Source organism: Lepisosteus platostomus, chromosome 4 (genome assembly GCF_059453375.1).
Source record: "Lepisosteus platostomus isolate fLepPlt1 chromosome 4, fLepPlt1.hap1, whole genome shotgun sequence".
Classification (NCBI taxonomy): Eukaryota; Metazoa; Chordata; class Actinopteri; order Semionotiformes; family Lepisosteidae; genus Lepisosteus; species Lepisosteus platostomus.
Genome location: NC_142614.1, coordinates 49,972,614 through 49,987,466, shown reverse-complemented (window position 1 = coordinate 49,987,466; position 14,853 = coordinate 49,972,614). Strand labels below are relative to the sequence as shown.

Below are 14,853 nucleotides of genomic sequence, written 5' to 3'. Positions count from 1 at the left end.
TGTGGCATTACCTTTTTCTTTATGCAAACCATTCATTTGTATTACTCATTGTGTGGACAGCAGCAGCATGCCTGGTCTGTGGTTTCCGTAAGCAAATAAGAAAAAACAGATCTGTTAGTGGTAAAGCAAACTGAATACATCATCATGGTTCAAACGGAATAGTCAGCTGGCACTAGCCACACAGCACAAAAGCAGCCTGTGTCAGATCAGTAAGATTTTCTTCTTTTTACTCTTCCTGCTGAACACCAGAAGAAATGGAAACTGGACATACAGCATTTACAAACATCAACATCAAGCATGCTGTCAGCAAAAATATTCAGATGAAAAATTGTAATTTTGAACTAGAAAGATCTGATGACTTTCATTTACAAAATATGCTGCTAAAGACAAGATGAAAAATGCCATGGGAAAATAAAAAATAGCACTGCAAGTATGGCAATAAAATAAACAGACCAGATTTCTTGCCTTTGTTTCAATTTTTACTCATGATTTTATTCCTTATGTATTTTGGAATAAACTACAAGGTTACTTATACAAGTGAAATCAGTACCTTTATTTGGATTATACATGCAGTAACCTTTTTCCCTTAAAGTGTGTGGTGTACATTTTAAAATTCATTAAAACAACAAAACACGTTTAGGTTTTCAGCCATGTACTATACTTTATTGATTTAAACTGCCTGAATGATTAAATGTTTGTATTTTTAATGATCTTGTTTAAACAAATACTGGATTTTAGAAGTAATGCATTTTAAAAAAATTGATTGCTCATCATCTTGAAACAAAATATCAGTACAATAACAAGCTTATTTAAAACAAAAAAAACAACTCAAAGGTTTCAAAATAAGTAAGGCTGATAACATAAGGCCTTTTCAGTTGATATATTTTTCATACCTGCTACTTATTTCAATCACAGTGAATATATATCTAGTTTAGTGAGATTACCAAGTATTTTATACAGAAACACTATTTTTAAGTCAAACAAAATAAATCACTTTTATCAAATCATTCCCTTCTACTTCTATAATGACAATAGATGTTGTTTGTCAACCCTTCTAAAACTAACTTATAAGAGTCATTTTTTGGTTTTAGTGCTCCAATAAATCACTAAGAAAACCAATATACTGTAGGAGCCAAGATGCATCTGAACGAAGTTTGCTTTTATTAAACATACTAAAAGTGAAATGATCAACGCTAAGCATATACAAAGCATTTTTCATTAATATACTTATGATGCAAAGTGTCTCCAAAAACTCTTTGATTTCAGTAGTTAAGTCATTTTGCTGATAGCAATATCCTAACATGCAGAAAATCCATTCTTTACATAAATACAAAATTACATTTCTAGTCCGTTATTAATACATCTGTAAACACTGCCTGGTCCAGCTTTTTTCAAAACTCAAACTTCAACAAACTTGTTTCTCAATTCAAACAGTCCAACGTTCCTGCTTTGTCTTCATTATTTCCAGATATCTTCATTATTTCCATTCGTTTGTTATGTTACCTCATATTTAATTGTCTCTTTTTGCCTTATATTAATACACAAGGAAGCAAGATGAACATTTAAACATATGAGCTCTGGTAATGTTCAGCCATAAAATATTAGCACAGTTTTCAGCATATCCAGCTTTACAGGCCTTGCAGGAATTCCTGAAGCTGTCGGACTATCTCTGTGTCCACAGTTTCCATTAGAGCTTGGAAGTTCTGGTCTCCCATCAGTAACTGTTGAGCTTTTAGCTTTTCATACACAAATTGCTGTAGTGACACACTGTGGACTGGGTCTTCCAAGGCAAGCTGAGGAGCAGATATAATAGTAATTAGCACAATTCACATACTTTTACACGCATACTTAGAGAACACATACACAGAAAACGTACAAGTTAATGTTGTATACAGTATAGACATCACTCACAAAACACAGTAATAAGTATAAAAAGATTAAACCTCAGATATCCTGTCATATATGGGGGAGAAAATTCCACAAATACAGAATGGAATGTGGACTACAGTTGTGTTTAATGACAAAGTGTTAATTAAGTGGTCATCTGGGGAAAAATAACAATGCTTCAGTAATTAAAATGAAGAATTTCAATTATTCACAAAATTCACACTGTCACTAAGAAAAACTGACAGCATGCATCTAACCTATAATTAAGGCAGTACAGTAGTTGTTTCATGCATTAAGAGAGATCATACAAAACTAGGCAGTGATCGAATGTATCTATAAAAGATTCAATGTTACTCTTGCATTATTAAAAGTTGACTCATTAAGGAAATGCAAATTTCACTCTATAATGTTTTAATGCTCACTACATATGATTACACCAGGTGCACAGAACAGGCACCAGTGGTTGGTGATATAGAACATTTTGTCATGGTATATATGCTATCAAATATTTGTGTGCATCTGTAAAGGTAAATGAAAATAATTTAGATACATTTAAGAGAAACTGCTTGCAAAATAAAGGTGCTTTAAGAATAACTAGAAAACCAGAATTAATAATTAACAATTCTGAAGGGGGGGGGGGGGGTTAACATAAAAATTATAAACTGATACTATAGGAAGTTCGAAAATGTTTTAATTAACATTGTTCCGTGAGAGAGAAATTTTTTAACAGTATTTAACAGGGGACGTGGACGTGTCAAAAGTCCTGGCCAACATAGTATACAGTAAGCCAAAACCCTCAAGTTTTAAACAGATGAAAACAGAAGTACTGTAAAAGGTTCATCCTGTGCATTAAATTAAGAGTGCCTCTGCAAGTTAAAACACTTAAAAGCCCCAAGATGTATCTGTGGATCCTATTTTAAAGATAATGAATTCGATATACAGAAGAAGAATAACTCTTTAAAGCAGTCCACACACAAAAAACAGATTTAGGAGAGAATGATCAAGTTAGGGAATGTAATTACCAGAGAACCACAGGGATCTGTCTACTGCTCTTGTAAATTTATATCAGTGATCTAGATTCTAATATAGTTCATAAACTAATCAACTCTGCAGATGATATCACATAAGGAGGATTAGCAAAAAACACAGAAGCAAAGTTAAATTAAAAAAAGATTAAGCTATATATTCAAGACAAAAGACAAATTCCTGGTGGATGAAACGCTCATCATGAAATAGGGCATGTTGCTAAAAGCAAGGGATTTAAATCAAGGGATTTTGTGTTAAAACTGGACAATGCAAGAGTAAGACATTTAGAATCCAGTAAGATGTTGTACGATTTTGTCACTCGAACATACAAGCTAAGACAGGTAAGCTTTTTTAGTCTTGAACTGAGAAGATTGTGAAGGGACATTAATCAAGTATTCAAAATCTCAAAGGTTCTGACAAAACCAACACAATATAGTTATCAACGCTGAAAAATAAACCAGAGGTCACTGCTGGGCACTAAATGGATGTGCATTATTATCTGAGAACCAGAGGCACTTCTTCACGCAAAGGGATGTGGGAGTACTGAACAAACTACTCAGCCTTGTAGTTGAAGCTCAATCCCTTGCTTCTTTCAAGAAACAGCACGATATGATCCTTGATGCAACCGGCTACTAACATAAGGGCTAGATGGACTGCTCTTGTTTGCAACCTTCCTTATGTTCTGTAAACACCAGTAGATACTGTGGCTTAAAATCTGCAACATACCTGTTATACAGTCATACTGTATGAGTGAACAAAGCTTGATTTACTCTGTAACATATTTCCATAAATCCCATGTCTCTTAAAGAAGGGAAAAGGACAAACAGAACTGACAGCTTGTCTATAATGTTAACCCCAGGTCTGCTTTATTGATTGCCAAGACATGCTGAATGAAGTATTGCAGTTTACTCCCTTGTGAACGTACAGCATAAACTTTCACTTATTTGAAAACACATTAGTCTTTACAAGTACTAATTACTTGGTCTGGGGATAGGACATTTTTTTTCTAGTTATTTACTCAAAGGAAGAACATATTTTACAGAATAAGCAGTGAATTACTAAAATTATTAAAAATAATGATAATAGTAGTAACTGCAGATTCAAATATGAGCATCCTACATCTGAAACTAGGTTATCTGTTAAAAAGGTATAATGAATATTGTGAAACCACTTTTTTAAGAGTGATAACACTTGTAAGTAGTATTTAAGTTTTAGTAAACACAGATCCACCACAACTGAGAGCTACTGAGTACCTTATTTTTGTGACTTAAAAAAATTTAAACAACAGGTTTCCAATACATATGTGTACATCTCAATGAATACTGAATACTGAATTTTACATGGAACTGCCTAGTCTTAAATGTAATAAAATTGAATAATTCTCAGGCCATTTTCAAGAGTGATAATCAATTAAAGAGATCAGGTAACAATTAAAAATGGCATCAACTACCAGATTATCAGGCAGATGAAGGACAGATGTACTGCTATTGCAACATTAACACTGAAGGAAAGATGTTGATGTGTGGGGCACTTATGCTTTTACTTTGGGAGCTATTACAAAAAAAAAAGCTCTCAGAGAAACACAAATAAAAAGACTTTTGTCAATATGCTGGGATCCTACAGTTCTAAAGGTACGATTCTGTGAAGAGACAAAAGTAGAGTGTTGGCAGCCATACTTCAAAGCTGATAAAATGGATTGTTGTCTGTAGGGAAAAATACTGGACTCAACAATAATCCAGACTTATAAAACTGTGATAGAAGATAAATCAACTAATCGCCTTATCCAGCCTCAAAAGAAATGTTTGAATAGTAAAAAGTGAATAGTAACACTATATTTAAATAGTTGGAGTAGTAGCAAATTTAAGTAGTTGTAAATATTAAAATTATATTATATAAGGATTACACAGAGTGAGTGGTAGATATATCATAAGCATTGTAAGGAGATAAAAGGAATTCAACAAAGTGTTGTAAAAGGTTACTGAAATATAAAACTATGTTTGCCTCAAACATGGATAACCTTGTTACAATAAATCCAAAAATACTGCAATATGACCACAGAAGGAATTATATATAACATTTTAAAAATTACTAGAATAACTGTTGTCATGCATTACAAATATTCATTTATATTACGTTCATATTATTAAGTTATTATTGAGCCCTCCTTTAGTGTTTGCTCACTAATTCACTGTTGGTTACAAAAACAAATTATGATACACGTTCTGCAAAATCATATCATATGACTTTGGTTGGTAGTGAGTTATCAAGATATTTTCATGTTGAGTTTCACCACTGTGATATAGTAAGAGGTAGCTGTGTGAGCACACTACCACCGCGACTCAAAACCCAGACCCAACTGAGGGGCCTGTATAGTAGTGACCAATTAATTGAGAAACACTGTTGACATTTAGCATGACTGGGTCTTGAGCTCTTGGAGTAAGTAGAATTCCATGTGAGGAAATGAGCTGTCAGGACAAGCTTAGCATGGAATCAACCACTCCTATAAGGGTAACCAAGTAGTTTATGGGACCAGTTGGGAAGAATGGATTCAGAAGGAGAGAAGGTGAGGGCTTCACATACAGGAGTTCTTGCTAGAGCCAGCTTGGGCTAGTTAGACTAGTTCTTAGGCTAGGCCTGAAGAACTTGAACTAGATCCTGTAGAACAGCAAGCAAAAGACATCACAGGCAGGACTACATGTAGCTTTTTTGCCAGACTCAATGGAGAAGACGTGCACTCCCAAGAACAGGGTTTTCTTACTTAACCAGGCCTTACAAGGCATTTCTTGGCAAAGTAGCATTGTATTGTCTCCCCACAGACAAGAAGGCTGGAGTCTAGGGCAGCACAAGTCGAGTCCCAGATACACCCTTTGCCTTAGGAGCTGCAGACAGACAGCATTCTCCGACAGAAGAAAAGCAAAGCAAATCATCTATTGGTGTGTCAGGGACTCTAGAGTTTGATATAAAGAAGCATCCCTGTCCAAACAGGATCAGCTTGGAGAGTTAGAGAGAGAATGTGGACAAATGAGAGAGTAAAGAGTTTAGTGAAGAGAGACAGCTAGGCGCCGTGGAGAGAGTTGGTATGAATCCGAATGCTTCTTTGCCTAGAGAAGCAAGTTAGTGATCTAAGAGAGAATGTGACGAGTTAGTAGCAGGATTAATGTATGAGAGAGCAGACCATGGGAGACCCAAGAGTGGAAAAAGCTAAAGTGCAGGAGACCAGAGCCAGGTCATTTAGAACAGCAAACAGTAAAGTCACACACTACCGGCGACTAGAGAAAATCAGGCGTATAGAAGATTAAAGGCAGGTGATGTCGCTCCACCTCTTGTACAAGTTTCACATTTTACAGTCTTTTTGTTTTCAACGTGCTGCTAGAGTAGGACATGAATGGTATTTGTACCTTTGAAGTTTAGCCGGGTATTTAGTGTGTGCTTTTAGCTGTGCAGATAGTCTCAAAGCCATCAGCACATTCCAATCTCTCTATTAAGCTTCCCTGAAGCCCTAAAAGTAGATAATTTGTATTATTATATAAATTACTGGTACCTGTACGTAAGATAGTGGTAATTAAGTTTCAGCATTAAAAGCAGCGGTACTGCAGTCTTGGTCAAAGAAACAGAATAGGACTTGTGATCATCACTGTCTTTGCATTTGAAACAAGTGAAGAAATGACACACTTAAGTACTACTTCCTTTTATGCAGTAAACAAACAAAAACACTGCTTGATATACAGAAATGGGGATTTAATGTGTGTTCTCTACAAGTAATTGAAAGGACTGCAAATTCCAAACCAGAGCCCACAAATAAAATCAATAAAACATGACAATAAATAACTGCTACGCATCACAGCAAACAGTTTAACTGGTTGTTGGAATTTTTTCCCCCTTGTTCACAAACATAATACAGTAGGGAAAAAAAACTTACTTCTGTTTATTCTTTTCAGGACACTCTCATGTGTCATTTAATCTCGGAAAATGTCCCCTGCAGTTCGCCTACCAGAACAACAGATCAGTGGATGATGCTGTCTCCCTGGTTCTGCATACAGCCTTGGAACACCTGGACACTAAGAACTCGTATGTGAGAATGCTGTTTGTGGACTACAGTTCAGCATTCAATTCCATCATACCCAGTCAACTGGTGACAAAGCTCAGGGGATTAGGTCTGTGAAACTCTGTCTGCAACTGGCTGCTGGACTTTCTTATCGAGAGACCACAGGTGGTGCGGATAGGCAATAAAACATCAACACCACTCACCCTGAGCACTGGAACCCCACAAGGCTGCTGTCTGAGTCCAAGGTTGTACTCCCTATTTACTCACGACTGCACAGCAAGACACAGCAACAACCGCATCATCAAGTTTGCCGATGACACCACTATAATAGGACTGATCAGTGATGATGACGAGTCCACTTACAGGGATGAAGTTGTACAGCTGCTTAGGTGGTGTCATAGCAATAACCTGGACTTGAACATAAAGAAAACGAAAGAGCTAATAGTGGACTTTCGGAGACACAGGCCACACACTCACAGCCCACTCAGTATTGATGGAACGGAAGTGGAAACAGTCACCAGCTTTAGGTTTTTGGGAATTCACATCTCTAAAGATCTAACCTGGACTGTGAACACTGACTCTATCATGAAGAAGGCTCAGCAGCGCCTTTATTTCTTGAGGTGCCTCAAGCGATGGGGGATGCCAATACATGTGTTGGTGAACTTCTACCGCTGCACTATCGAGAGCGTCCTCACCAACGGGATCACCGTGTGGTATGGCAACACCTCTTCGCGAGAAAGAAAGGCACTGCAGAGAATGGTCAATATGGCCCAGAAGATCATCGGCTGCGGTCTCACCGAGATTAAACAGCTCTATGAGGACCGCTGCCGTGGTAGAATTCTGGCCATCACAGAGGACAGTCACCACCCAGGGCATGAGCTCTTCACCCCACTGCCCTCAGGCAAGAGATATAAGAGCATACGGACACTTACCACTAGATTCTTCAATAGCTTCTATCCACAAGCAGTGAGACTGGCGAACACATTTAGCCATCCCCCTCGGACCACACCTACACCATCACCATCTTCCTCATTGTAATTTATTTATTGTACGTCTCCAGTCATTGTTTACACGTCTGTATTGTTTACATTCAAACTGTCTGCATGTTTACTTGCACATTGTCTATTGTTTGTTTGTACATTGTCTTGATGCACTGTTTGCACTTTGTTTTGTTTTTTACACTTGTTTTACAATCGAGAGACTTTCTGTAAGTAAGAATTCCATTGTACCAGTACCGGTTACATATGGCAATAAAGTTCAAGTTCAAGTTCATTCCACCACCAGGGTTCAAAAGCATTTTTACACTGAACAAGACCTGCCTATGTATAATTTTCTCCATTATCAAATGCAGTTTAAAGTGGGCTTTGAACACAGATTCGTACTGTAAGGACGTTTGTAGCTTGTATTTTATCCAAAACACATCCTTACATCTTTGTTTGATATTCTCATATTATGCCACAACATCCTATGTGTCAGTCTTTTTTCTTGGCCAATGTAAATAAATTTGTGCTGTTTGTGCAGGTCATCTGTTCTTGGTAATAAACTACATGACAATGTGTTATATAACAATGCAATGCATAATCAGGCTAGTGCTATTACTGATTGCATACCTATGGTATAGCAACTATTTGTATAAAGTTAAAAAAGCAATTGCATGAATATACTGAAGAAATATGATCCCAAATTTTGAAGCATAAACTAACACAAAAAAATCCAGTAAGATTACAGCACAAATCATTTTGCAATTCATTTTCGAAGAAACAAGGTGGAAAAACTTAATGTTTATATATTATATATAATTATTTGACATTTTCCACCAAAGTCTGTAGTGTTTCATAGACAACTGTTACTACTGTACTAATGTTACACACTGAAATGTTGACAGGCAGGTATTTCTCTTAATACCTTAGTGGGAAGAAAAGAGTATTAATAAAAACATGAAACTGAAAGTTAAAAAAGTTTCTACAGAAAACAAACCCAAATAGGTGATTTCTATACAAATTCTATAATACTAAACCATACACTGTACGTTTCTAATACCCTTGATAGTCTACATGTCAGTGAAATCCTTCCGTGCCTCAAAACTAGCCTTTGCTGTTCAACTGACATGGTTAAAAAGTTTACTTGTATTTGTAATGAAATGCACTGTAAGGCTGGGGATCGGACACAGCTGTAATTTTATGACAATGTACAGAGCACTGACAAATACCTTTTGTATTACAGAATAAATGCAGTGTGTCTGTTAGGAATGAATACTGTTTGGCGTAATGATGTTTGGTACAATGTAATAATGATTGGTGAGTTTTATTTTTAAATTTCAGTGTTGTCCAGAACAATGTGACAGACAAACACCAATGTCAAACAGAAACTTTCCATGTTCCAGACTTTTTTCTATGATTTTTTCTAGTCATTAAAATATGTGACCAACTAAATATCATTTATTTGAAATTTAGCTTTTGCATCAGCTGCAGAACAGCTTTAATTGTTCCTAATTATTGGGTGATATTTTATAATTAGCCAGTGGTTGATGTGCATATCATTAAATCATTCTGCACATCAGTTTCACTGGAGTGGTTTGATTGACATCCGGAGGTCAGGTTAAATCAATCAGATTAAACTGAAAATTGTGTAGGGCCTTAATTATACTGTAGGTGTTACAGTAATAAAATCATCCAAATATACTTTTTACTTGGGATAAAATGTGACTTTATGTACAGGTTCCTGCATTATTCCTGCTCAATTAAAAACCGAATGCAAAATAATTTAGTTCACAGATGGCACTTCTGGCTTTGCTCAATGTTGTATCTGAGATCTGAGCAAATGTAGGGTCCAGATGGGCTCAGAGCCCCAGTAGTTCCAAACAAGGGTCATGGTATGCTTCAAATGGATCGTAGGGTTTATAGAAACAAAATATCTTTTCACACAAGAGCTTTTTGGGAAAAAAAAAGATAAAAGAAAATCTCAGATTTAAATAAAACCAAGTTAAAAATGTGAAAGCCCTTTTACACCATCACCTACAATAATGCCTGCACAGGCCTGTCTCCCAGGGAATCTTGAGGAAGAGCTCTGCTATGTGACAGGTGTATGTGCTGCACCCCTTTTCAGAAACACAGCTGGTACAGTAGAGGGAATATACAGAATTGCTGCTGACTAAAAGTGGAAAATTTCTCCAGAAAATGTATAACACTAACATTTTGGATTGTTTATTAAAGTTTCTCAAACTGATAAATTCAGTTAATATACTGTAAATGTGAACATGGGTGCAATTCTTAGAAAAATTCTGAGTTTCTGTAACTGATATCTAATCTGAAAATATTTATCAACCAGCAGATTCCAAGCTCTTTTCTCATTTTAAAGCCTCGTTGCAAAGCAGCTTTAACAAGGCAGACTCTGTTAACCTCTGCAAGTGACCATTTAAATACTGCATATATTTAGATATAATGAGGTAGAATTGGTCTACATTAATTTTGCAGGCGTTTTGCTAATTTATTTCATTCCAAAAACTAGTCGTGTGCCTCACTCACAGGCTTAGCTTTACTGAACTAATCATAATGCATAAGGATGAGCTAAGCCTGCAGTCCTGATTCCCATGCAGAAGGAACGACATGCCAGACTTGTACAAGTACTGTGCCTACAGTACACACTAATGTCATAGGAATGAAATTAGGAAAATGTGGAGTGCATTATAGTGAAGTAGTGTTGACATTTGAGAGACCCTAAGTATTGACAAAATATGAAGGCTGAGGGACTAGATGGACAATTAACTTATTGTATATCAACAGAGAACATGAAACTAATGCCAAATGAAAAAAAAGGAACCAATTTCTATCCATTAAAGACAAATACCAGATAATATTTAAATTAACTGTTAAAAGACTACATGCATGTTCAACTTCATACAGTATGAAAATGTTCTCATGACATAACTTTTTGGTTGAAGGCAGTGGTTATATTTTATCCTCTTCTGTAATGGTATGAATTATACCCCTCTGGCAAGTGGGGTGTACAGTAATTGCACAGCTGGAGTAAACAGTTAGGTTGTTGAGATTGCTGTCATATCCGTGTGATAACAAGGGAACATTAGAATTGACCTATGAGTTAGCCTGACCCATGAACATAAAATAGAAAAATAAGTGTCAGAAGAGATAAAGATGGCACCAGAAAAATATTCAGCCAGGAGCCAGGATTGTCCAAGGAGGGATACAGCCATTATAATGAAATATATCACTGTACTGCATGTACTGAGTTAAATCCACTTCATCCAGGACCAGAAGTGAGAAATTATATTTGGTTTTTTAAAAGAAATATATGCTTACATTATTACTCTATTTAATTTCTTCTCTACTTACCAATAGTAAAGCATTTCTGAAAGTTTATGAAACAATTCATTTAAAGAATTAAGAGCAATTCAAGCCACTACATTTGTGTCCTGCTAATAAAGAGCACTATCAGAAACCTTCATTTTCGTCTTTCCAACTTGATATAATATTTAAAGAGATACACACTGTGTACAGGATTAGCATTCTTTTATACACTTATTATTCCACATGTCTCCTTAACCTTTTCTGAGTAAACCTCATGGAGAAAACTGAAAAACTATTCTACATTTGCAGTTAAAATCACTGATATGTAAATTCAAAGTAACAATCATGGCAGCACAAAGAAATATGAATATGATAGCATATGAAATGTCAACATTCAACCCATATATATTAAAACCAAACATATAATCCATCTCACCCATGCTACATTGGTGGTACACACAAATCTAATCATAGCTGGTAAGAATATTAGGGGGGAGAAATGTAAGGTTCATAACTGTTTGCTAGTTGTATTTGCCTGTGGTATAACTGCCTGGTTCACTAAGTATTATTATGTCATGTATAATCACAAAAAAATTTAAAATGAAAACTTTAAAGCAATATGGTAGAGTACATGGAAAACATTTTGTACAAGAATAAAAACACAAGCTGGAAAGTTAAACTGAAGACAAGGAAGAAAAGGAAGCAGCTCACATCCAAAATCAGCTTATGGCTCCGAAATTCTGATCCAAGATGACATTCTGAGAACTGACTATTTATAGCTAGAAATTAAGCAGCTTCTCTATTTTATAAAACATTCTTTTTTACTAATTGTACAGGGAACACTATTCTATTAAAAAAATTGTGCCTAACTCTCCTGAATATGCACACAAAGTAATAATTAAAATCTTTCTTTAAATAAATACTGGAATGTTATTTATCCTGGACAATCTTTGAGTTGAAATGGTCATATCAAAACGTAAAGCCTATCTTCAAATAACAATTCTGCCAATTTGCTGATACGTTAGTGACTTTTGGTCAACACATACAGGGTGATCAACACTGATTATGTACTGGTAAAGAAAACAAAAAAAATGTAGTATGCTAAACTTTTAGCAGCTGTACTACTGAGAAATTAAAATTTAAACCAAACAACACTATAGGCAGATGATAATGACCAGCTGTCTCAACAGGGTATTTTGTAGTAAATTTAATCCATAAAACAGTGCTGTTTTATATTATCATCTCAGATCAATCAATAGTTTGTGGTCTGGATTAATCAAATTCCAGTTGATGAGTAGCTGTGTATCAACAGGAAACACAGGCCATGTTTAACAGCTTGAATTTTAAAGCCTTACTGGAATTTTGTTTTGCATTCAATTATATGCTGACATTCAACAATATAATGGGATAAATAGTTATTTACAGAGTGTTACAGTCACAGACTGTTTGCACATATGCAGAATACGCCTTTCAGTTTGCATAATTCACAATGTATGCAACATTTAAAACATACAGAGATTAATTTGATAAGAACAAGAACATAGCTCATTATGTCAGTCAGAACATCAAGGAAACTAAATGGAAAAATACGTATTTTACGAAACTGTTTTCACGTGATGTCTAATGTAAACAGGTCTTTTTGATTTGTTGTTTGTTTACCACATTTTAAACTGAGTAAGTTGCTTCTTGATTTGCCTTTGAATGCACAACCTCTTTGGCTCTTACAGCCAAGCCATCTGAGTACAGGATTCTGTTCAGGTCTTCCTAATTTTTTTTGTTGTTCCAATTCTCAGAACAGCAGTCTGGATAATTCTCATTTTCAACAACATGTGTGCAATGAACCCAACATTAATAGGTGTTAAACCCCACATATTCATACTTTAAATTCAAATTTTAAATTAATAAAATTAGTATTTAAACAAAGTATTAGGTTTTGATATAGCAGTATTAAACATACAATAGAAAATCCAGGAGCATTATGAGCATGTAACAGAAAACATGGGGGGAGATTTTGATCAAAGAATAAAGCATTAAGGAGAAGTATCTTAGTGCCAATTATTAATCTTGAGATCAGGGCAAAGTATTATTTGCACAGAGCTTCCACACTATTGCAAGGCTGATGCAACATCTGAAGCATGCACTCATTAACATTTCTATGTGAAGTGATTTTGTATCAGTATCTCATGTTCGTATTTAAAAAAAAGGAATAGCATAATCATCAGGGCCAAGACTTCTGTTGAGTACGAATAGAGGACGTTGACCTTGAAATGAAAAGCTCACAATCAAAACAGAAAAGGTACTTACTGTATGACAAGAGGAAAGCACAGCAAAAATTTTACACATACAGTGCCCCCCAGAATAATTGGCACCCTTGGTAAAGATGAGCAAAAAAAGGCTATGAAAAAATGTCTTAGTTGTTCATCAGCTTGATCTTACACTGTAAATATGAGAGAAATCTGACCTTTCAGTGAGGTAAAATTATAAACATTATAAAAAATAAACATTTTTCTCAAAAACATGTTTCACAATTATTGGCACCCCTAGAAATTCCTATGAACAAAATCTAATTGACATATATTCCCATTCATATTTTACCTTTTTTAAGCACACCCGAGTCTTTAGGAACTCTTAAGTGGTCATCCATGACTTCCTGTTTCACTGGTGTATAAATATCAGGGGTATAAAAAATAGCTTCACACCTGGAAATACCCATCTCCACTATTAGGGCAATAATTAAGAAGTTTCAAACACTGGAGCTGTGATGAAACTGCCTGGAAGTGGACGAAAGTGTATTTTGCCCCCACTCACAGTGAGGAAGATGGTTCAAGATGCAAAACTTTCTCCAACGTTCACAGCTGGACAATTGCAGGAGTTGGTTGCATCCTAGGGCCATCAGGTCTACAAAACTACAATTAGACGCCACTTCCATGACAACAAACTAGTTTGGAAGGCTTACCAGAAGAAAGCCTCTGCTGTCATCAAACCACAAAGGTAAGCACTTGGAGTTCACTAAACATCACTGGAACTTTGATTGGAACCAGGTTCTATAGTCAGATGAAATAAAAAATATAGCTTTTTGGCAACAAACACCAGAGGTGGATTTGGAGTAAAAAGTGTCAAGGTCATGCACAAAAGAATCTCATCCCCACATGGTAGTGGATCTGTGATGGTGTGGGGCTGTTTTTCTTCCCAAAGCCTTGGGAATATATGGATATATGGCATCATGGACTCCATCCAATACCAGGAGATTTTAGATCAAAATCGGGCTGCCTCTGCCAGGAGGCTAGGACTGGGTTGCGGATGGATCTTCCAGCAGGACAATGATCTGAAGCATACCTTCAAATCCACAAAGAAATGGTTCACTGACAGAATCAAGCTTTTGCAGTGGCCATCCCAGTCTCCTAGCCTGATTTTTTTTCTTTGAATAATTTTACCTCACTGAAAGGTCAGATTTCTCTCATATTTTCAGTGTAAGATCAAGCTGATGAAAAACAAAAACATTTTTTCATAGCCTTTTTTGCCCATCTTTACCAAGGATGACAGTAATTCTGGAGGTTACTGTAGGCTCTTTGTGTATATATAGTACCAGAT

At 35.8% G+C, this 14,853-nt stretch overlaps 1 protein-coding gene across 1 annotated transcript in view; it reads right to left on the bottom strand.

Moving 5' to 3' along the window:
- Positions 1 to 529: 529 nt before the first annotated feature.
- The window catches only part of ipo11 (importin 11), a 275,680-nt gene continuing 261,356 nt past the window's right edge, over positions 530 to 14,853 (bottom strand). Inside the window, exon 30 of the mRNA XM_088629761.1 lies at positions 530 to 1,793. Coding sequence (XP_088485887.1) covers positions 1,629 to 1,793 — 165 coding nt within the window. The 3' untranslated portion in view covers positions 530 to 1,628. The remainder of the gene's footprint in view (positions 1,794 to 14,853) is intronic.